Here is a 21,482-nt window from a genome sequence, read left to right as displayed (position 1 = left end):
ATCAGTCTGGCCTTCCCCCTATCTCGAACGAGGCGGGAGTACTTGTCTTTAGCGTTGACAGACTTCAGACAATCAGCCTAAAACCTTTGCCAAATCCAGTCGGAAGAACGGCGAAAACGTCTTTTCCTCTGAGAAACTCCGCTAGTGCATACTCTTGTTCTTGTTTAATTGTTGTTACTGAGTCTAATTCTGCAATAACTGCACTTACGGCGGCGTTTATTCCACTAACGTTAACCTTACCACTCTTGCTTCGGGAGACGCGGCCACCTGTATTTCATTTCCACGCGTCAACTATGGGAACCAATCAGGGGCTGCGTCCCCACTGGGGGGCAGAACAGCCAAAAAGCTGACCCTGATTGGTCCGGTTGCAAATGAGCTGCGGAGAGAAACCAGCGCCAATTCTCTTTATTCGCCATATAACCAGTACAGGTACATTAAAATTCTTGTTATGTCCTTACAATATCTTATCAGCACTAATCAGTTCATCATTTCAGTTCCTAGGTACACAACTAGACATTATAATTATAAGGTTCCCAATCTGACAATTTACTGTAGTCTTAGCAGTCTAATCTAATGGCCCTCATCTAGGCTCATTCCATCCAATCATGTATGACTGTGACCGTAATATAGGCGGTATACAATTATTCAAAGTCAAGTATACAGAGTCAATTGTTATTATCTATTGTATAGGCAAGATTCAATTGTTATTGTCTATTGTATAGGCAAGGTGTTCAATTGTTCAAGTTGTGTTCAAAGTGATCTGTTTGTTTGGGGGTGGGGTGGGGTGGGGTGGGGGGGAGTGAGACACTGGTCCATGGAGGCTGGGGGTGATTATATAATCAATCATGGGGAGGATCTCTCTCTTCAGTGGGGGTCTACTGCTGCTGTTGGCTGTTGAGCTTACGGACCTCAGGAAAGAAGCTGTTCAAAGCCTACTTCCAGAACCTCCGGTTCTGCGTCACAACACAGGACAGAATCACCTGCACCTACCACAGGCTGCACCTCGAGGTCGGCATAATGGCCGCCTGCACCATCTCTCCCCTGGCATTCACCATGGCAATGGAGCTCATTAACTGAGCATCACGATGGGTGGTTGGAGGGGAATGCTTGAAGAATGAACTGTCTTCCTCCAATTAGGGTGAACATGGATGACATCACAACAACAAAAACATGCACCAAACGCCTGCTGGATAAACTCAAGGGAAATATCAAATAGGCACAAATGGAGATAAAACCCAGCAAATCCTGCAGTATCTACATTCAAACCATTCAGACTTTTGACAGTCAAAAGTCGGCTTGCCGATGAGAGGTTCCGCATCAATGACGAGCCAATACCAATGGTCCTGGAGAAGCCCATCAAAAGCCTTGGATGTTGTTACAACGCAAACTGAAAAGATTCCAAACAGGTGAAACAACCCAGGCAGGATACAATTAGCAGCCTCTGAGCCCTCTCTGCCAATCTTAAGCCTGGTGGAGGAGTACAAATGTGCTAAAGCAAGACTGGACTGATACTCATAGAATCCTGGAGATCCATTCGTAAGGGCCGCTGCTCCCACCCAAGCAACAGGGAAGAAATGGAATTCAGCTGCAGCAGTAGCAGAGGCAAAAGCCGCCCTCAGACACCGGGACATAGTAGGCGCGTCCACCCTAGCAGAGGGAGCCTTGGCTTGGGAGCAACGACACCCACATGGCAAAAAGCTACTCCAACTGAATGGCACCTGGTGATGGAGGAGGTGGACCACCAGGAGGAAGCAGCCAGGTGTGCCAGAGCAGCCTCCCAAGCCCAGCAAAGCCACTGGATGAGGTGTGATGGCGTAGAGAGGGGAAAATCACATGGAGTGAGCTGTAGAACATGAAGTCTAGGCTATGTTTCATCATCAACCGGAGCCACATACTGTACTGTATGATGTCTTGCCCTCTCTAACAAACATAGATCTCTGGTTTGGAGAGGATCCAGCCCATCTCCAGTGCGCAACCTCATCATCCATCAAACCCATCCTGGTAGGTTGTAAGACCAGCCTAACTCAAGGAAGATGCACCTGGCGCCACAACCAAGCGCTGACATGCTTGGCCGCTGAACTTGAGCATAAGAGAGTAACCACCTACGCCATGCCCTTAAATGCCCAGACTACCTCATCTCAGCTAACATCCTTCATCCGGTAAGGGGAAAAACAGCGGACCAACTCTTCACCTCCAGACTCATGCCCACTGAAAGGAATCAGGGAATGGGAAATGTGCGTTGACTTAAGACAGAGACTGGCATTCCCATCGGAAATTGCAGTGAAGAACCTGTGCCCAGATCTGGTCCTCTGGTCCTGCTGGCGTGTCTTCATTGTTGAGCCGACGGTCCTTTGGAAGGATGCCATCGATGAGGCATATGAAAGGAAAAGGCTGCGGTTCACCAACCTGGCAGCTGAAGCAAAGGACTGAGTCTGGAATGTGAAGGTGCGCCCAATGGAGGTGGGCTGCAGAGGCTTTGTAGCCAGTTGTAGCCTGAAGTACCATAAATCCTCTAATAGTGGCCGGGGGCTTTATTTACTGAGCTGCAGAGAGCCCCAGGCCTTTATTGGAGGTAGGCCTATATTAGAGGCAGGCTTTTATTTCTTAAAATTAAACTCTCATGGACATAATTTCTTAATTTCAGGACTTTTTCAGAGCTTTTTTCCCCCTCACTTTTCGACCCGGCCTGTATAGGGAGCGGGCCTGTATTTGTCCATGGTGACCGTGCCCCCGGCCATTATAAGAGACCCGGCCTATATGAATACAGGCCACTATTAGAGGATTTATGGTAAGTAGGAATCAGAGAAGATAAGGTAAGTAGGAATCAGAAACGGAAGGCAATCAAAGAACTTGCTACTGATAGAAGCAGTCACTGGCTGTGGAGGGAGACAGTGTTGGCTGCCAAATGACGACTTAGAGTCACCATGGTCACCTCTGTGGTGATGAAGTATTTTGAGAAGCTGGTCAAGGAACACATCTGCTCCTCATTGCCCAGCACACTAGACACCCTACAGTTCATATACAGACCCAAAAGATCCACGGAGGATGCAAAAGCTCACATCCTCCACATTACCCTATCACACCTAGACAAGAGCAAGGGGAACGTGTCAGGTTATGTGAGACAGTTGTTCATCTACTACAGTCCAGCTTTCGACCCCACTCAGACTCAACACCAAGCTCAGGGTCCTGGGGCAAAGCGACGCCCTCTGCAGCTGGATCCTGGACTTCCTGTCGGACAGACCCCAGGTGGTGAAGGTAGGCAACCACACCTCATCCTCCCTCACCCTCAACATGGGAGCCCCCAAGGGCTGTGCTCTGTCCCCACTGCTGTACTCCTTGTACAGACACGACTGTATAGCCACCTTTGACTCCAGCACCATCGTCAAGTTTGCAGACAATGATAAGAGGGCCTACCTGGAGGAGGTCAGGAAAACAACCTCCATCTGAGCGTCAGCAAGGCAAAGGAGATGCTGGTGGACTTTGATCAGATCACCAGGGCCAGATCACTAAGGACCTGACATGGTATACACACAGACACTGTGGTGAGGAAAGCATGTCAGAGACTATACCACCTCAGACAACTGAGGAAATTCACAGCGTCCCACCAGATTCAACTCATGCATGATCAAGAGTATCCTGACTGGGAATATCACCACCTGGTACGGGAACAGCAGCAGGATTGCAAGGCCCTACAGAGAGTGTAGGTACGCTGAATGTACCTGGGGGAGTGACCCCCCCGGAGTGTACCCCCTCCCCTTCTCGAAGACATCACCAGAAGATGCAATATCTAGAACCTCTAGTGTATATAGAATATCTAGTGTACATAACCCCCCTCCCCCCGGATTATTTATTATAGCAATAACATGTAGGCCTACAACACACCCATCCAGCCCTTGAACCTTGACTCCAGACAGGATTTTAGCGAGTCTTCAAATCTATAAATATCGCAAATATCATTAATTACATCTAAACTGAAGATACTGCCTTTGTTCATTCAATCTTCTTCTGTCTTCTTTGTAGGCATTTCATTTATTTTTTGAGTGGTTTTCTAAATCTCCGGTATGTGGCAGTAATGCACCAGTAACAGCGATAACAACCAAAACACTACAGAAAGAGGCGAGGAAGAGGTCGAACGTTTGGAGGCAAGCGAGTGGGTTGCCAGAAGCCAGTCGCCTCCTTCATGAAATCTGGCAGTAACCTCTAAATGGAAACCAAAGCTCCTGTTCTTGTGAATGCAGTCCCCCCGTATGGACATGTTATTGCCCACGAAAAGTGGAGAGCCTCAGCGCTCGTGCAAAGTTTGAAAGGTAAGGAAAGTTAGCTAACGTTAGCATAATGCAAGCCATCCGGTTCAAGCTTTCAACTGTTAGCCACTTATTAGCCCAGATTATCGAATAACGTAAACCATTATTCTGGTTTCTTATTCAAGGAAATGTGAAAACCATATTTGAGAACGAACTTGGCGTTGTGGACTTCCACCTGTCCAATAAAAGCTGTATCCTGTACGTTTCTGAGAGTGACATTGTGGCTGGAAATAACTACAAAAGAAAGCTGGTTCGATTTAGGAATGTAAGTGCACTTCAATTTGTATATTCACTTGGAATATTTAGCAATGTTGCCTGATAAATGTTGCTTATATATAGCTCACGTGTGGTTTGCTTCTTTCTGTTGAAGGCTAGCAGCAGTCTCCAGGCGGTAGTGGTGGTGGAAAAGACTATTCTCAGCGAGCAGTACTTTCCTGCCTTACAGAAGTTTGTGGTGATTGAGCTCGGTCTGACTCTGCTACCTGTCAGCAGTCAGATAGAGGCCTCCCAACTACTTGCTCAGATGGTAAATACTTAAGCAACAAATAGTTACACATGTGTTTATTGAAGGCATACATCTGATTGTATGGGGATCATAGTTGAATAGCTAACTGGCAAAAACTATGCTCTTAACCTAGTATGTTTGTACAGGTGTCACAGGGTCACTAGTCAGTATAGCTTCCACCCTCACTTGCCCACCTACACTGGGGTTCGAACTCTGGTCTTATGAACACACATGACCACCTCTCATAAACACTGCTAGCAGCTACGCCACAGAAAAACTAGCAATTTGATGGTGCGGGTGGGAGGTATTTCTACTGAGGAGTGAATTTAACCAATTCAACTCAACATGTTGACATGAAATGTGAAGACAGGTAAACTGGACCAGCCTTGGAAAGGGCCTACCTTAAGGGCAATTACTGGAGTTAAAGCCTCTCTAGGCAACAGGGTCGGCGAGCTCTCCAGGCATCTTTCTTCCATTTAGTGTTTATCTAATCTCAGTAGCAAACACTTTTATCCCAATCTGTGTTATCTATCTATCTCGTTCTATCCATCTATCATCCTATCGAATCTCAGTACAGTAGCAAACACTTTTATCCCAAACTGTGTTATCTATCTATCTATCTATCTATCTATCTATCTATCTATCTATCTATCTATCTATCTATCTATCTATCTATCTATCGTTCTATCGTCCTATCGTTCTATCGAATCTCAGTGCAGTAGCAGACACTTTTATCCCAATCTGTGTTATCTATCTATCATTCTATCTATCTATCGTTCTATCTATCTATTTATCTATCTATCGTTCTATCTAATCTCATCTCAGTATCAAACACTTTATCCCAATCTGGGTTTGTTCCATGCGTGGTCTCTCAATTAGAAATATCATGCACACCTGTGCAGTAGCCCCGCCCCAATTGCCAGCCAACAGGAATAGCATATAGGAAAGAGGTGCCTAGTCTCCTTATAAAATTCACTCATTCACCTTATAAAATTACTAATTTCTACAAAATTACAATCGTGGTCTCTCAATTAGAAATATCATGCACACCTGTGCAGTAGCCCCGCCCCAATTGCCAGCCAACAGGAATAGCATATAGGAAAGAGGTGCCTAGTCTCCTTATAAAATTCACTCATTCACCTTATAAAATTACTAATTTCTACAAAATTACAATGTCATTGTAGCCTGTGTGGTGTGTGTTTCGTGCAGGTGCATGGAGAGAGCAAGGAGAACGGGTTCCGGAGGAAGAGTGTGTCCCGCCTGTTGGACCCCGTGGTCCTGGCCCTGGTGCAGCAGATCCCTGGGGTAGGGAAGGTCAAAGCCATGGCCCTGCTCCAGCACTTCTCCAGCGTCCACCAGCTGTGTCACACCGGCATCCATGAACTAGAGCCCATAGTGGGCCAGGCCACAGCGCAGCACATCCACAGCTTCTTCCACAAACCACTCATTTGATGGCACAGCAGAACTAACTAGTTAGTCGTTCAGAGTTGGAGTGTATCATTTTCCCGGCCTTCATGCAGTTATGTAGGCAGGAGTTAAAGGTGAGAGTGGCAAAGTTTTCTTTATCTTTATGAAATATTTTTTACTGCGTTTATGTGATAGAATCGATTTATACTTGGCCTGTTGTTGACTGTTAGGCCTTTCATTTACCCAAAATGTTACCACAAGAATGTTCCATGGCTGTGTGAGTGTATAAAAACAGCATAGCTCCTGACCTGGGTTACTTAAGTAGGACAATGTAGGACTTTGAGGAGTTAGTGACTTTGACCACTAGATGGAGTAGAGGATGTTGTTTACTCATCCAGCTCACTCTATGAACTTTCGCTGTGTGGAATGTGAACACAGTCTTGACCCTTAAACTGTGATTTTGACTTGAACTGATGGTGGGCCCAGGGGAACAGCCCTCCCCCCCCACACACACACACACACACACACACACACACACACACAGGAGAGTCTACTTAGTGCCGTAAAAACACGCCCTCTAAAATCCATCCCACTGAAAGATTCTGTCTCAATAAAGGAGCACTTTCTTGGCAGCCTGTGGATGTCCGTCTTTCCTAACCACTCAGTCAGGGCTGCCTTTTATACCAGTCTGTGCCATGTGACCTGGCTGCATGGAGCTCTCGTTGGCACGGCCATCACTCTGTGACATTCTGTTCCCTCCCCACACAACACAACAGACAGTTCCATTGGCATGCTGCAGGCCAAACCAGGAGTTGTCTACACTGACTCCCTGTGAGAGGGGGATGCTCAGGAATTCCTCTTCTTCACGCTGCCCATTGATATACAGACCGCTATCAAATGATTCGATGTCAAAGGAGGAAGTTTGCTCTCGCTCACTCTGGCCACCCTGTCCCCCCCCCCCCCCCCCAGAGAAGGAGTTGTGATGTATTGGCTTTCTGTTCGGCTTCGTCCCTTTTAGCGTCACACACTGCTGGCAGTGTTTGGCTTTCCTGCCTGCACACGAAGCAGCGCCACATTTTATTGGCCTTTTGACGGGATCAGCTGAATCCAGGCCCTGTATTAGGAAGCTTGTGGTGTCAGAGAGAGGAAGAGAAAATCCCTGATGCAACACGTTATGGAAATGATGGTTCAAATTGAATGTGAGCTCACAGAGAACAGTCGTCACCACGCAGGGTTCAGAAGTGTTCCAAAGATGAACAGTTTAAGCATGTACAGTATTTATACAAAGACCATCAGTAATGTTAAACCCCCTGTGAAGGAATTGACTCCCCTTGACAGGTGTGGTCAGTAACTCATCTCATCATCCTGTGTCTCTGAAAATGGTGAGAGGAGCGCTGGCCAGTTGCTTGTTTTCTAAGAAGAGATACAAGTGAGACAGTCTGTTCTAGACCTTCACACTTGGTTACAGTAATAGAATATGCAAGCTTGTCAGGGGAGTCACACAATTAAAGATATGTATGAGGCCCTTTATCATAGAAGTTAGATTTAATCAATACTAGATCACACAAGAGGGGATAAAGGTTAGCTGCTAACAGGGTGAGGTGAATAATTTGCATAGCAGACGGCACAACTTGACTTCCTACAGTAAATGACACACTAGGGTCTTTTAGAGGGGAAGGGAAGCATGAAGAAGGCCCTCTTCTTGGATGCAGGCGCAGAGCCCTCCTCTCTTTGGTGTCCCTCTGAACATTTCACATGTGATCTAGGCTCTACAGAGGCGCATCAATATAACATGATGAGGGCTAATTTTAGACGCAGAGAGGAGCTGGGGCAGTCGTGTGAATGAAGAGCCTCTAATACTGTATGAAGTAAAAACATTTGTGATATAATGCATCTGGTTCTAGACATGAACTTGTTCGGAAATAAGTTCCATTGCTGTCAATTTAAATGACAAATCAATGTTATCATGAGCATTTCTTCTCTGGAATTTAATAGAATCAGTATGGGTGTAGTTTTCATTATGCATGGGTTGAACATGCCCCACTCACTTTTTGACATATGGGATCAAATTGATGCCAAAAGTATTATCTGTGTTGGAAAAACCATAGGTGTGCACTGTAAATGTTTCTTGTGATCAGCCACTAGAATACCAATGTAGATAATGATGTATACACAGATTATAAACAACATTAGAATAAGCTTGTTGTAGTTTGTGTGTCGGATGGTGATTTTGTAGGACGCCCCAAGATGGTTGTGTCACAAGAGCACTGTCAAACACCTGGTTGCCATGGCTCCGCCTGTTTCCTGGCGGACACACGTGAGAGGACGTCTGTAAGGTGCATAGAGTCCCACACCTGGGCTCACTGGACACGTGACACAAGGTTTCCAGACGTCCTTACGCGGACCTGTAGCCAGTGTGAGGAGTTCTCTTCTTAATGGATGTCACTAGACTAGTTCCTCCTCTGTCGTCCTGCTGTGTGTGTCTCTGAGATATACTTTGTATATTATCGTCTGTGTATAAATCAATATCTGCATTGGATTCTGCTGTAGCTCAGTTGGTAGAGCGGGTCGTTCAGTGATCGAAGGGTCAGTGGTTCGAATCCCAGCTCCGACTGTCCACATGTCGAAGTGTCCTTGAGCAAGACACCTAACCCCAAATTGCTCCCAATGAGCAGGTTAGCACCTTGCATGGCAGCTACCGCCATTGGTGTGTGAATGTGTGTGTGAATGGGTGAATGAGAGGCCATTGTAAAGCGCTTTGAGTGACGCTAAGGTGGAAAAGCGCTATATAAGTGCAGTCCATTTACCATTTTTTTTACCATTGGTATTCTAGTAGCTGTGCCAGATGACGTGCATCTCGCTCACTTGTCCGAGTGACCAATAAAATCATCCCCTTCCCTTCACTCTGCCTCCATATCAGAATCACAACTACCCAAGCCTACAGAGAACAGGGCACAATACAGTAGCTCATGTGGGACAGTCATATTTCTTTTATGACAGGGTCACATAGATACATTTAAGATAATCACAACTTTGAATGGTAAATAAACTGGAGCATTCAACCTCCTGCTGTCAATGAACTAATATTGATTCAGAAATATCAAGAAGGGAGCCTAGATTTGGACATTTCCTGGCATACTGGCACATCTTCCAGCCGCCACTGGTGCAGTAATTACCTTGCTAAAGGTTGCAAAATAATGTTACAAAAAAGCCTATGCACAAATTTATTGATATTTAACAAAGTGGTCTATTATCTTTCATCAATCTTATTGTAATGTAGGCTATAAAACTATTACCTTTCATATGTGGAAAAGAATTCTGACCTTTTTTTGTGGCACAAGCTGGAACTGGCTTAAATATTAATTAAGTAGTCGATAATTTGCTTCATAAATACTGTAGAGTGGACGTCTGTTGACTGTGATCATCTCTGTTGTTGAATGTTAATGCAAAATCACTTTTGACATACCTATGTTAACAGTACAGCCTGGCTCTATTTAGAAGAGACTTCTGCACAATACTTAACCTTAATCAGGCAAGATAAGGTCTCAGTTCTTGAGCATGGTGAATCCCTCATGTCAATCTAACCTGAGTCAGGAAAAACAATGGGCCTTGAACAGTTCTGGGACATAATGCTGTTGTAGCCCACGAGCTCAAGTAGGCTAGTTGATGGCACGAGAGTGGGCTAGTTAGCATTCTACCCTGGACAGCGACAGATTGTTGCGCATGCGCAGCCTATTCAGTGTGCATCAATACAGTGTGTGAGTTCAAGAGAGGGATTCGAGAAAGCCTTTGATATGGTCGTGGACATGGATGGAGAAAAGCGGAAAAGAAGTGTCTGCTCACGGCAAGAACCGGTGGCCCTACAGAAGACCGTGAAAGATGGGAATAAGAAGTGTGACGATATACCCGAGAGAGTGACACTGAAAAAAGAAATAGGACTTTTAAGCGCTTGCACAATTATCATAGGTAAGGCTGGTAGGCTACTGTATTTCATTTGAAAATAAGCTACGATGGGGCTGATTGCTGAATTTAAATACGCACTGTATAAGATCCGTCACTTTGTTTTATTTAAAGCCTATTTGCGTTTGTAGAACCGGTCTAATACATTTTCTCATGATAGAAGTTCTTTGCCAGATTTGAAGTGATACTCAATCAAATCAAAGTTTGTTTTTCAATCATGAAAAATATTTACCTGTTAAATCTTGGGTGACGGGACCTGTCCTTTTGAGGTGTTGAACACGCACAGAGAAAACGAGGTAACACGTCTACCTCAGTGCTTACGTGGCCAAAATATATTAAGTCAAGTAGCACATTGATTGTCAAGCAGAAGTAAATTGTTTACCGAGGTAGAAGATGCGACAGGGAGAGCTTTTAGTAAATCTGAGCACTTGGCACTGAGCATTGAATGTAGCCAGTAGGCCTCAACACTGTCTACAGAACAGAGATTCCCGAGTTTATTTTACAGTTTTAGTAGTCTACTTAAAGTTTGTACTTTGTATAATGATTGATTTAAGACACGGGGCTTAGTGTTGAAATAAGACCAACATACAAGCACAGTTTACTGTTACTTTTGATGAGCATGTCTACAACTTTAATAATGCAGACACTGGACATTCTGAAAGATTGATTACATCCTAGAGTGAACCTGCAGTTTCTGTCTAGGATAACAGCATGCACAGTTATAGCCCCTAAAATAGTTTTATTCTATACGAATGTTTGTGTAAAACAGTTTTCTGTTAAAATGAACTCCAAAAAGAATAGCATGCCTTAGTGCTGGTCAGTGGCATTCATGCTCTTCAGTGGCATTGTCTTAACACAGAGCCCCAAAGCTAAATGTTCTGTTTCTGATAAATATGATTAATGCATAGGGTTATCTACTGTGTCTTTAATGCATCTCAAAAGCTACAATATAGGTAGATAGTCCCATTCACAACAACCTAGTCCCATTCACAACAACCGTAAGGTTTTTCACAATGATGCTCTATTATCACACGTGCTTGTGTGAGAACTGAACACAAAGCTGTGACTGGGCAAGCTGAAAAATTAATGCCCCCCCCTCCCCTTACCTCAAGCCTCAACATTTTGGAACGAGCGTAAGCTAAAATTAAGAGAAAAAAAATAATGCAGTACAAGAGTTTCCATATTTAATTCTCATTTAAATCATTTATGCCCAGTTATGTAATGGAAGTCTGCCTTCTGCCCTGCTACTCTAGTGCTGTACCCTGAATGTGTTACACTGGTACAGAGCGGCTCGTTATGAATGTGTTACACTGGTACAGAGCGGCTCGTTAATGAATGTGTTACACTGGTACAGAGCGGCTCGTTAATGAATGTGTTACACTGGTACAGAGCGGCTCGTTCATGAATGTGTTACACTGGTACAGCGGCTCGTTAATGAATGTGTTACACTGGTACAGAGTGGCTCGTTAATGAATGTGTTACACTGGTACAGAGTGGCTCGTTAATGAATGTGTTACACTGGTACAGAGTGGCTCGTTAATGAATGTGTTACACTGGTACAGAGGAGCTCATTAATGGAAGCCTGATCAGGCAAGGTGATTCTACTCAGACAATGATTGTGGCTGAAGCCTCGGTTACTCAGTGAGTCTCTATATCTTTGAGTTGACTATTTCCCTCATATTTAAAGCATGTGATCTTGTAAAAGGTATTGAAACCATGTTCCTTTAATCAGTGTCAAAAGATTATTTTTCAGATGTAGTCTATGGTTTGACAATATTAAATGCTAGTCTATTAGCGTTGCAAACATCTGTTCCTGTATACGAAGTGAAGCAGGCAATATAAAATACAATACTGCACAATCCCCATAACACTGCCATCTGTCCCGACAATGTCTAGCTATCATTTAGATATTTCACTCAGAAACGTTTTCTGCTTCATCGTTAACTACAATATGTTATAGCATTAGTAACTAAAAGCAATATTCACCTTGTCAACAAGTCAGTTACACAGTGTCATCAGTAATAGTTCCATTGCTGACTTGTCGTTTTGCTATGTTCTCTATTTTCTTACTGTACCTTTCTCTCGTTCCAGGGAACATCATTGGGTCCGGAATCTTTATCTCTCCAAAGGGTGTTCTAGAGCACTCAGGTTCTGTGGGTCTAGCTTTGATTGTGTGGTTACTAGGAGGTGGCATAGCTGCCCTGGGCTCCCTCTGCTATGCTGAGCTGGGGGTCACCATCCCCAAATCTGGAGGAGACTACTCCTATGTCACAGAGATATTCGGAGGCCTGGTTGGGTAAGTGCTCCTTCCCACTGTACATTATCTGAACCACAGACATTAATTGAGCGACAGTCATCTCTGATTATTTGAACGTTTACTGTTAATCAGAGTCTGAAGCATGAAAGACAGTAAGAGACGCTAAATAATATCAGCATATGTCTGCATATCCTCATACCTGCCTCACAAACAGAACAAAACAAGCAATGTGATGAATTCCTTTACATCCAACTTGGTCCCTCATTGGATTGTACCTGCCCCCCCCCCCCCCCCCCCCATACCCCCAGGTTTCTCCTCCTATGGAGTGCGGTCGTCATCATGTACCCGACCACCCTGGCTGTCATAGCCCTCACCTTCTCCAACTATGTCCTGCAGCCCGTCTTCCCCGACTGTGTCCCGCCCTACATGGCCACTCGCATGCTGTCTACCACTTGTCTCTGTGAGTAGGCCTACCACTGCATCCTGGATCTACGCTGTCTCTGTGCTCTGGACTCACTTGAGGATGGAGAAAAGCATGTAGGATGTACCGTAGGAAATGTTTAGATTCTACTAGCGAGTACACAGGTAAACATGTTGTCCCCCACCCATTATGCATGTTCGCTTGTGCTAACAAGCCCAGTCGCGTATTTAGGCATGGGCAACATGGGCAGCCGCCCAGGGTGGCATCTCGGGGGGGGGGGCGGCAAGAGGAGCATAAAAAAAACTCTGTGAATCTCTGTGAAGTAAACCGCGTCACCCCCCCACCCCCCACCCCCACCCCCCCGTAGCAGGGGGTTCGCCCAGGGTGGCATATAAGCTCGAAACGCTACTGAACAAGCTGCCTGCCTCTCGTCTGACTCTGGGACTTCCACCGCCTCACTCAATGTCTCCATCTAGTAAGCAAACAAGCCCATGAACCTGTATGGTCTTCAGTCCAATATAATGAATCTTGAAATACATACACATCTACGGCTACTAAACACCTCAAGCTCTGCTCTCTGCAGATGTGGAAAGTACATGGTTTTCTAACTCCGAGTAAATTTGTCTGAGACGATACTGAGACACCAAGCATTCATCAATGGAAAAATTAATTGTAAAGGCGCCTCTTTTGTGGTGGGTCCTTCCCCCAAGGGCGGCCAGAAGCAGACAGTAGGCAGCGTGCATGAGCCACGCCCGGGGACCAATCCAAGTGCTCCTGTCCATGTTCGTCAGGCACGGACAGTCAGTTAAAGTCAATTTTATTTATATAGCATATTCTCATACAAGCAAATACTGTAGCACACAGTGCTTTACAGAATAAATAAAAACATTCTAGTAGATGGTATTTAAGATAAATAAAATAAGAAAATAAAACAGGATGGAACGTATACAGTGAAAGAGAAATAGAAAATAAGAAACAATAAAACATTAACAATGAAAATTAAATAAAAATAAAATTGAGTAAAACTACATGATAAAAGCGAGATTAAAAAACGTGGACAAAATTGTTGGGACCCTTCCGTTAAAGAAAGAAAACCCCACAATGGTCACTGAAATAACTTGAAACTGACAAAAGTAATAATAAATACAAATTTACTGAAAATTAACTAAGGAAAATAAGACATTGCTTTTAAATTGTGGTTCAACAGAATCATTTTAAAAAAACAAAGTAATGAAACTGCCCTGGACAAAAATGATGGTATCCCTAGAAAAGATTTGAAAATAATTTGACCATAGGGACATGTTAAACTAATATGTGTCCTCTAATAAGCATCACAGGTGTCTTCAAACTTGTAATCAGTCAGTCTGCCTATTTAAAGAGTGAAAAGTAGTCACTGTGCTGTTTGTACCACACATGGACCACAGAAAGCTAAGGAGAGTTGTCTCAGGAGATTAGAAAGAAAATTATAGACAAGCATGTTAAAGGTAAAGGCTCTCCAAGTAAAATCTCCAAGCAGCTTGATGTTGCTGTGACTACAGTTGCACATATTATTCAGAAGTTTTATGTCCATGGGACTGTAGCCAACCTCCCTGGACGTGGCCGCAAGAGAATGAGACAGATAATACGAATGGTAACCAAAGAGCCCAGAACAACTAACTAACCAAAGAGATTAGAGGTGAACTCCAAGGTCAAGGTACATCAGTGTCTGATCTCACCATCCGTTGCTGTTTGAGCCAAAGTGGACTTTATGGAAGACGACCGAGGAGGACACCACTGTTGAAAGCAAATCATAAAAAAGAGAGTACAATTTGCCAAAATGCATATTGACAAGCCACAAAGCTTCTGGGAGAATGTCCTTTGGACAGATGAGACAAAACCTTTGGTTTTTGGCAAGTCACATCAGCTCTATGTTCACAAACGCAAAAATTAAGCAAAGAAAAGAACACTGGACCTACTGTGAAATATGGAGGAGGCTCAGTTATGTTCTGGGGCTGCTTTGCTGCATCTGGCGCAGGGTGTCTTGAATCTGTGCAGGGTACAATGACATCTCAAGACTATCAAGGCCTTCTGGAGTGAAATGTGCTGCCTAGTGTGAGAAAGCTTGGTCTCAGTCGCAGGTCATGGGTCCTCCAACAGAATAATGACCCAAAATGACCCAGCTAAAAACACCCAAGAATGGCTAAGAGCAAAATACTGGACTATTCTGAAGTGACCTTCTATGAGCCCTGATCTAAATCCTATTAAACATCTGTGGAAGGAGCTGAAACATGCAGTCTGGAGAAGGCACACTTCAAACCTGAGACAGCTGGAGCAGTTTGCTCACAAGGAGTGGGCCAACATACCTGTTGACAGGTGCAGAAGTCTCATTGAGAGTTACAGAAATCGTTTGATTGCAGTGATTGCCTCAAAAGGTTGTGCAACAAAATATTAAGTTAAGGATACCATCATTTTTTGTCTAGGCCAGTTTCATTTGTTTGTTTTTTTAAAATGATTCCATTGAACCACAATTCAAAAGCAATGTCTGATTTTCATTAGTTAATTTTCAGTAAATTTTATTTATTATTACTTTAGTCAGTTTCAAGTTATTTCAGTGACCATTGTGGGTTTTTCTTTCTTTAAAATATATTTTAAAACTGACATGTGATGTGTGGTTTTTCGTATTGGGTTCTTTATGGGGGAAACCATTGCGAATACGGGGAGAAGATACAAACTCAAAACAGAAAGGCCCAGGACCTTCTTGCTGTGAGGCTACAATGCTAAGTACTGCGCTACCGTGCCGTACATGAGCGATTTTGGGGTTCAGTGTCTTGTTTTCCGGCACACAGCCGGGAGCTGGGATCGAACCGGGGACCTTTCGATCTCCAGCCGGCCTGTTCTCCTGCGCTACAGACATATGTAGCGCTACTGAACACCTCAAGCTCTGCTCTCTGTGGATGTAGAAAGTACGTGGTTTCCAGAGTCTGAGCCTATACTGAGACACCAAACATTGTTTTTATGTAAAAATCGAAATGTACTTGTCATGAAAAATGTATTGGAAAGGTTCTCCTTTTGTGGTGGGTTCTGGTACTACGGGGGGGCCAACTTAAAGTCCCCATCCTTCGGCTGACAATTAAAGGAGTAGTAAAGGGAAAAATCATGTTTAGCCCTGGTTTAAGGTTACTTATGATTATATACAATGGTTCAGATCAAAAAGTTGACAATGTCTTTGAAATTGAGTTTAAGATGTTTTTTTAATGATTTTTCACGGTGCCCACCCACATCCATTGTATGACCAAAACGGTGGTAGAGCAATTATCAGACTTTCTCAAAAGTGCTAGTTTTGTGAACTTTTTGATCTGAACCGTTGTATATGATCATAAGTAATCTTAAAACAGGGCAAACATGATTTTTCCCTTTACTACTCCTTTAAGGTTAGTCAATAATGGTCAGTAGTTGGGAGTCAACGTGTAATTGAGGTTTTCCCACAAGATGTAGTTTGGGTGCTTTTTTTATGATGTCACATTTCTCTAGCCTAACAGTTGTCAGATAGACAATGGAAAGGTGGAACCAGAGGAAGAACCAAGCGGAGGACATGAAAAAACATAAATGATACAGTCTCTAAACGAGACATGATCTATTTAATGAATGCCTGTCTTCCAAAAGTGTCAGGATGAAGACCTAGAGTCTAGGCTGTGACTGTTTAGTTTACTATCTAATGGGTGATGGTTTTAGGGGCGGCTGTGGCTCAGGAGGTAGAGCGGGTCGTCTAATGATCGTAGGGTCGGCGGTTCGAATCCCGGCACCTGTCCACATGTTGAAGTGTCCTTGGGCAAGACACTGAACCCAAAATTGCTCCCAATGAGCAGGCTAGCACCTTGCTTGGCAGCTGCCGCCATTGGTGTGTGTATGTGTGTGTGAATGTGTGAATGAGAGGCCATTGTAAAGCGCTTTGGATAAAAGCGGATACATAAGTGCAGTCCATTTACCATTTACCATTTTTATGGGACTGTTTGGAAATATCAGCCCGCGCAATCAAACGACACTGTGCCTAAAGGTACCTGCGCTGGTCCCGATTAAGAGAGAGAACCACACAAAACCCTCATTGTCTCCTCAACGAACATGTAGAGCGCTGAAAAGGTCCACAAGCCCAGGAGGCGGTGGCCCAGTGAGATGAAACCGCTGTTTTTTTAGCCTGTGATCACTGCATTCGAGTGCCATTATTCACACTTGTTTTTGGAAGCTGGATGCCAACCATCTGGACGAGGAACGTGAGTCCCCCCCCCTGCACCCTCCGCCCCCCGGCCTCTTCAGGGACCCGCCCGCCCGCCCTCTCCCCGGTTTTGTTCCCTTCCATCAGAAGCGGTTTGTTACGGAAGCCCTGACAGCCCCCCTTTGTGAGCGAGGGCCAGGCCACCATGGGAGTGAGAGGGCGGCCGGTGGCAGTGATGGACGATGAGGTGAAACAATCGTGCCCACCCCCCTTTTGCTCGACCATTTCCCACATTCCTGCCTGCCATGGCAACTGGTCATGGCCGCCCCAGGCCCCGCAGGCACCGAGCAAGATCCTTACGCCCGTGTGCCAACTGCCAGGCCTCGTAGCCTTATACTGACCGAGGGCAGGGCTCGTTACTGTGCTTGTTACGGTGTTAATGCCACCTTCTGACTGGACATTTAACTTATATTGACCAATAATAAACACTGTACCACATGCTGTAAGCCTTGACTGATAAGATTGTATATGCCCTCTGTAGTGTTCCTGACCTGGGTCAACTGCTCCAGTGTGCGCCTGGCCACACGGATCCAGGACGTCTTCACCGTGGGGAAGCTAATGGCTCTGGGCCTCATCATAGTGGTGGGCCTGGTCCAGATCTTCAAGGGTAAGACTGACACACTGACCCCTCTCTGTGGAATTGTAGCCATTATTATGGCGAACCACTGGCCAAAACTCTGATGTCTGAAGTAAACATTTGGTCAAACTCTGAATTTCGCATCAGTTATCACATCGAAGTATTCGCAGAGAACACGGGATTGTTTACCCTAACGTCCCCATGACCATCATTATATACCCCCGTAGGCAACTACGAAGGACTGACACCTCAGGAGGCCTTTGACTTCCAGAAGATGCCCTCGGTGGGGCAGATCGCCCTGGCTTTCCTGCAGGCCTCCTTCGCCTTCAGCGGCTGGAACTTCTTGAACTACGTGACAGAGGAAGTGGTTGAACCACGACGGTGAGGTTCTTGTTAACCATGTTACCAATGTGTCCACTGAATCTCATGTCATGTTCAGTTTTGCTGTGAATGCATGAAAGCCACTGTATGTTTCGTGGTGCCATGCAAGTTGTGACAGGTTTACTTTTATCCTGTGCTGAAATGTTATGAATTGTAAAAGCCATGCCTTGACCTTTGCTGTTGATTTTTGTTGATTTTGTGTTGTGTTGATTTGATCATTTGTGAATGATGTCGGTGTTGACCTCGTCAGGAATCTACCTCTTGCCATCTACATCTCCATTCCATTGGTGACCTTTGTGTACACCCTCACCAACATCGCCTACTTCTCCTCCATGTCACCTGAAGAGCTGCTCTCATCCAACGCTGTGGCGGTTGTGAGTAGTGATGCAACGCTTTGCAACATTGCAGAACACCTAGCAGTCTTGAACGATCCCCTTTAAGCAACGGAGACATTATTGCTGTCCATCACGGTTCATTGAGACTGTTCAGAATGCATAGCTTTTGCACAAATAGAACTGTCCCTTTAATGTTACATGGAAGTAGAAATATCAATAGTTGTGTTCAATGCTATTTTGGGAGTTTTGAGAGTGAAACCCTTCTTTTCTGCAGACATTTGGGGAGAAGCTCCTGGGAATGTTCTCAGTCATCATGCCCATCTCTGTGGCTCTCTCCACCTTCGGAGGCATCAACGGGTATCTCTTCACATCCTCAAGGTGAGTTCTGGATGATCAGCAATTGGCCTTGAGATTAACAATATGTAAAATTGTATGTGTCTGTTTTGGCATCTCTTATGCAAGGGATAAGAGATTGGACCGAACATGAAAATTGTTTCAAAGTTAGTCTTCTATGTCGGTTCCTCTGTCCAGATTGTGTTTTTCTGGGGCACGAGAGGGACACTTACCGAGCCTGTTGGCCATGATCCACTTTAAAAACTGCACCCCCATTCCTGCCCTCCTGGTCTGCGTAAGTCTGCGGAGCACTACGGTTTCAGTTGTTAAACACACTATGCGGCCAAGTACAAAACTCAGTTCTTTCAGGTCTTACTGTAATTTATTATATAATTTCAGTAAGTGATACGGTTGTGCCTCTTTCAGACTTTTGCATTCGTCTTTTACCCACTTCTCCTTCTTCCAGTGTGCCGCCACCATAGTCATCCTTTGCATCGGAGAGACGCACAACCTGATCAACTACGTGTCCTTCATCAACTACCTCTCCTACGGGGTCACCATCGCTGGCCTGCTCTACTACCGATGGAAGAAGCCCAAGCTCTACAGGCCCATCAAGGTGTAGGATTGCTTCAAGGCCTCTTTCCACCACAGTTTGAGCTAGATTGGCATGGTTTTGTTTGTATGGAACGATCACGCTATACATCTGGGGAAACTTTGGATTCATATGACAGATTCAGATGATTTTGCCCTCTCTGAGATCTCAATTTTGGCTCCAGCTAAAAAAATAAAATAAAAATCTAAAAATAAATAAATAAATAAATAAATAAGCTCAGAGCATCATGCAGTAACTAGAATACTGAAACATTTCACGGAAACTGTTTCTGTTCAACATGCTTTCCTTTTGGCCTCCTCCCAGGTGAACCTGCTGGTCCCGGTGTGCTACCTGCTCTTCTGGGCCCTGCTGCTGGGCTTCAGCCTGTACTCTGAGCCTGTGGTGTGCGGCGTTGGTCTGGTCATCATGCTCACCGGGGTGCCAGTGTACTTCCTCGGGGTCCACTGGAAAGATAAGCCAAAGTGTATCTATGATTTCATCGGTGAGTATCCTTTTCGTTCTAAATAAACATGTTTGCATCCTGTCAGGTGACATAACTAGACCACATGCCAAGCCAATAGGTGCCATGCCAAGCCAGTAGGTCTACAAACCTTTCGTTCCTTCTCCAGCGCAGAAGATCGAAGCGATAAATGCTTTTTCACTTCATGAGAGGATGCTAACTTTAGTACGTATCTACTGTACAGTGAATTGTGACGCTTAACATGGGTCTGGTTTCCCTGTAGAGTCAGCGACCTCCGTGGGACAGCGGCTGTGTTTTGTGGTCTTCCCCCAGCTTGACCCCATAGAAATCAACCCTCCCCCAGAGTGGACTGACAAAACCTCAGTCAAGAGCAGTAGGTCTGGGAATTATTAAGCTCCTCCCCTCTTTTTTTGTGTGTGCCTATATTCCATCACTCTATGATTACAGACGCACATTCTTTTTATTGGAACTTCCTGTCTGATCTCCGGTCATCTGAGACTCGTATTGGTTTCCGTACAGCTGAGTTGGATTGCCTGTGTTGTTATGCATGGGCCACTTGCACTTTTTTCTCCTCTCTTTCTACTAAGTCGTCAAGTACAACAAGCTAATGCCAACAGTATCATGATTCGAAATGGACTTCATATTCACTAAGGAACTATTTGCACCTTTTTTCTGTAACTTTTCCATTTTGAAATGTAAGTATTTGGTTTGAAGTGACCTGAAATTGACTGTTTTACGGTGCCTTAAGGGGGAAAATGTACTTTATTAACAGATTGACTCTATTAGCTATTAATTCATGTTGGAAGTCGCTGTGCTTAGTATATTTCCTGTGAGAATTTGAAAAGTACTGTGGTCTTTGATTGACTGCTTCTTGCTAATGTGTTTCTTTACCACAACCTCTGATATGTAAACAAACATGACTAGAACAGTAGGGGTGGAAGATTCAACTCTTTTTGCACAAAGCATAGCTTTTGATGTAACATGAGGCCCTATGGAAAGTTGAGCTTATTAACCAACTGCTAACTACAGTAAATAATGTATGTAGTTGTGTTTGGATTGCTTACCACTGTATGCAAAATATTTCATTCTGAAAGTCACCCCATTATTATACCCAGGTCATGTTTATACTCCTGTCATTACACTACAGTTTAGTCATACAGGTACACGTAAGTACAACCCATAAAATGACCCCCATCTCCAATGTATACCAATGTTATTAGGGAGTAAACATACTTACACATACTTTCTACACTCACTAATGCTTGTTTTCGAATCATGTTTCATAACTTACATTCTTTATATTTTCTACAAGATTTGAAACAGTACACATACGAAGAACCTAATGTATCTTACAAATTTGATTTTGCCATTGCAATGGAGTGTTCCTAAAAGCATGCTCAATAGGTTTGCCAACTAACATTCCAAAATATCCAGGAAATAATTGTTTAATTTTAGTTAATTAACTATGATCAAGACAATTTAATATTAGACATGCACACAACCCATGAAAAAAATGTTTTTGTATAGGCTGAATGTAGACTTTTTTTCTGCAAACCTGCTTGATAGAACACCCCCAACTCTGCCAATCACAACACATTTCTTCTTCAGTCTTCACAAGACCAGGCTCATGACTGTTCATTTTACATTTTTTCCTCACAAAATATGTATGTGTTATATCAG

At 44.3% G+C, this 21,482-nt stretch overlaps 2 protein-coding genes across 2 annotated transcripts; both read left to right on the top strand.

Moving 5' to 3' along the window:
• Window positions 1-4,204: 4,204 nt before the first annotated feature.
• On the top strand, window positions 4,205-6,453 carry faap24 (FA core complex associated protein 24; the record flags this gene model as incomplete). The annotated part of the gene is made up of 4 exons (XM_084450832.1): window positions 4,205-4,307; window positions 4,430-4,569; window positions 4,675-4,830; window positions 6,019-6,453. 4 exons carry the CDS (start codon window positions 4,205-4,207, stop codon window positions 6,259-6,261), a joined length of 642 nt encoding a protein of 213 aa, XP_084306958.1. The 3' UTR covers window positions 6,262-6,453.
• A 3,557-nt stretch (window positions 6,454-10,010) lies between these two features.
• slc7a10b (solute carrier family 7 member 10b) lies at window positions 10,011-20,204 on the top strand (the record flags this gene model as incomplete). Its single annotated transcript, XM_084450826.1, has 11 exons — window positions 10,011-10,182; window positions 12,268-12,472; window positions 12,742-12,893; window positions 17,585-17,710; window positions 17,908-18,061; window positions 18,312-18,435; window positions 18,671-18,774; window positions 18,928-19,024; window positions 19,196-19,345; window positions 19,646-19,823; window positions 20,065-20,204. The coding sequence occupies 11 exons, from the start codon at window positions 10,011-10,013 to the stop codon at window positions 20,193-20,195; spliced, it is 1,593 nt and encodes a 530-aa protein (XP_084306952.1). The 3' UTR covers window positions 20,196-20,204.
• Window positions 20,205-21,482: the final 1,278 nt, after the last annotated feature.

This window comes from Borostomias antarcticus, assembly GCF_949987555.1.
Source record: "Borostomias antarcticus genome assembly, chromosome: 16".
NCBI lineage: Eukaryota > Metazoa > Chordata > Actinopteri > Stomiiformes > Stomiidae > Borostomias > Borostomias antarcticus.
This window is presented reverse-complemented; position numbering and strand designations above follow the sequence as displayed.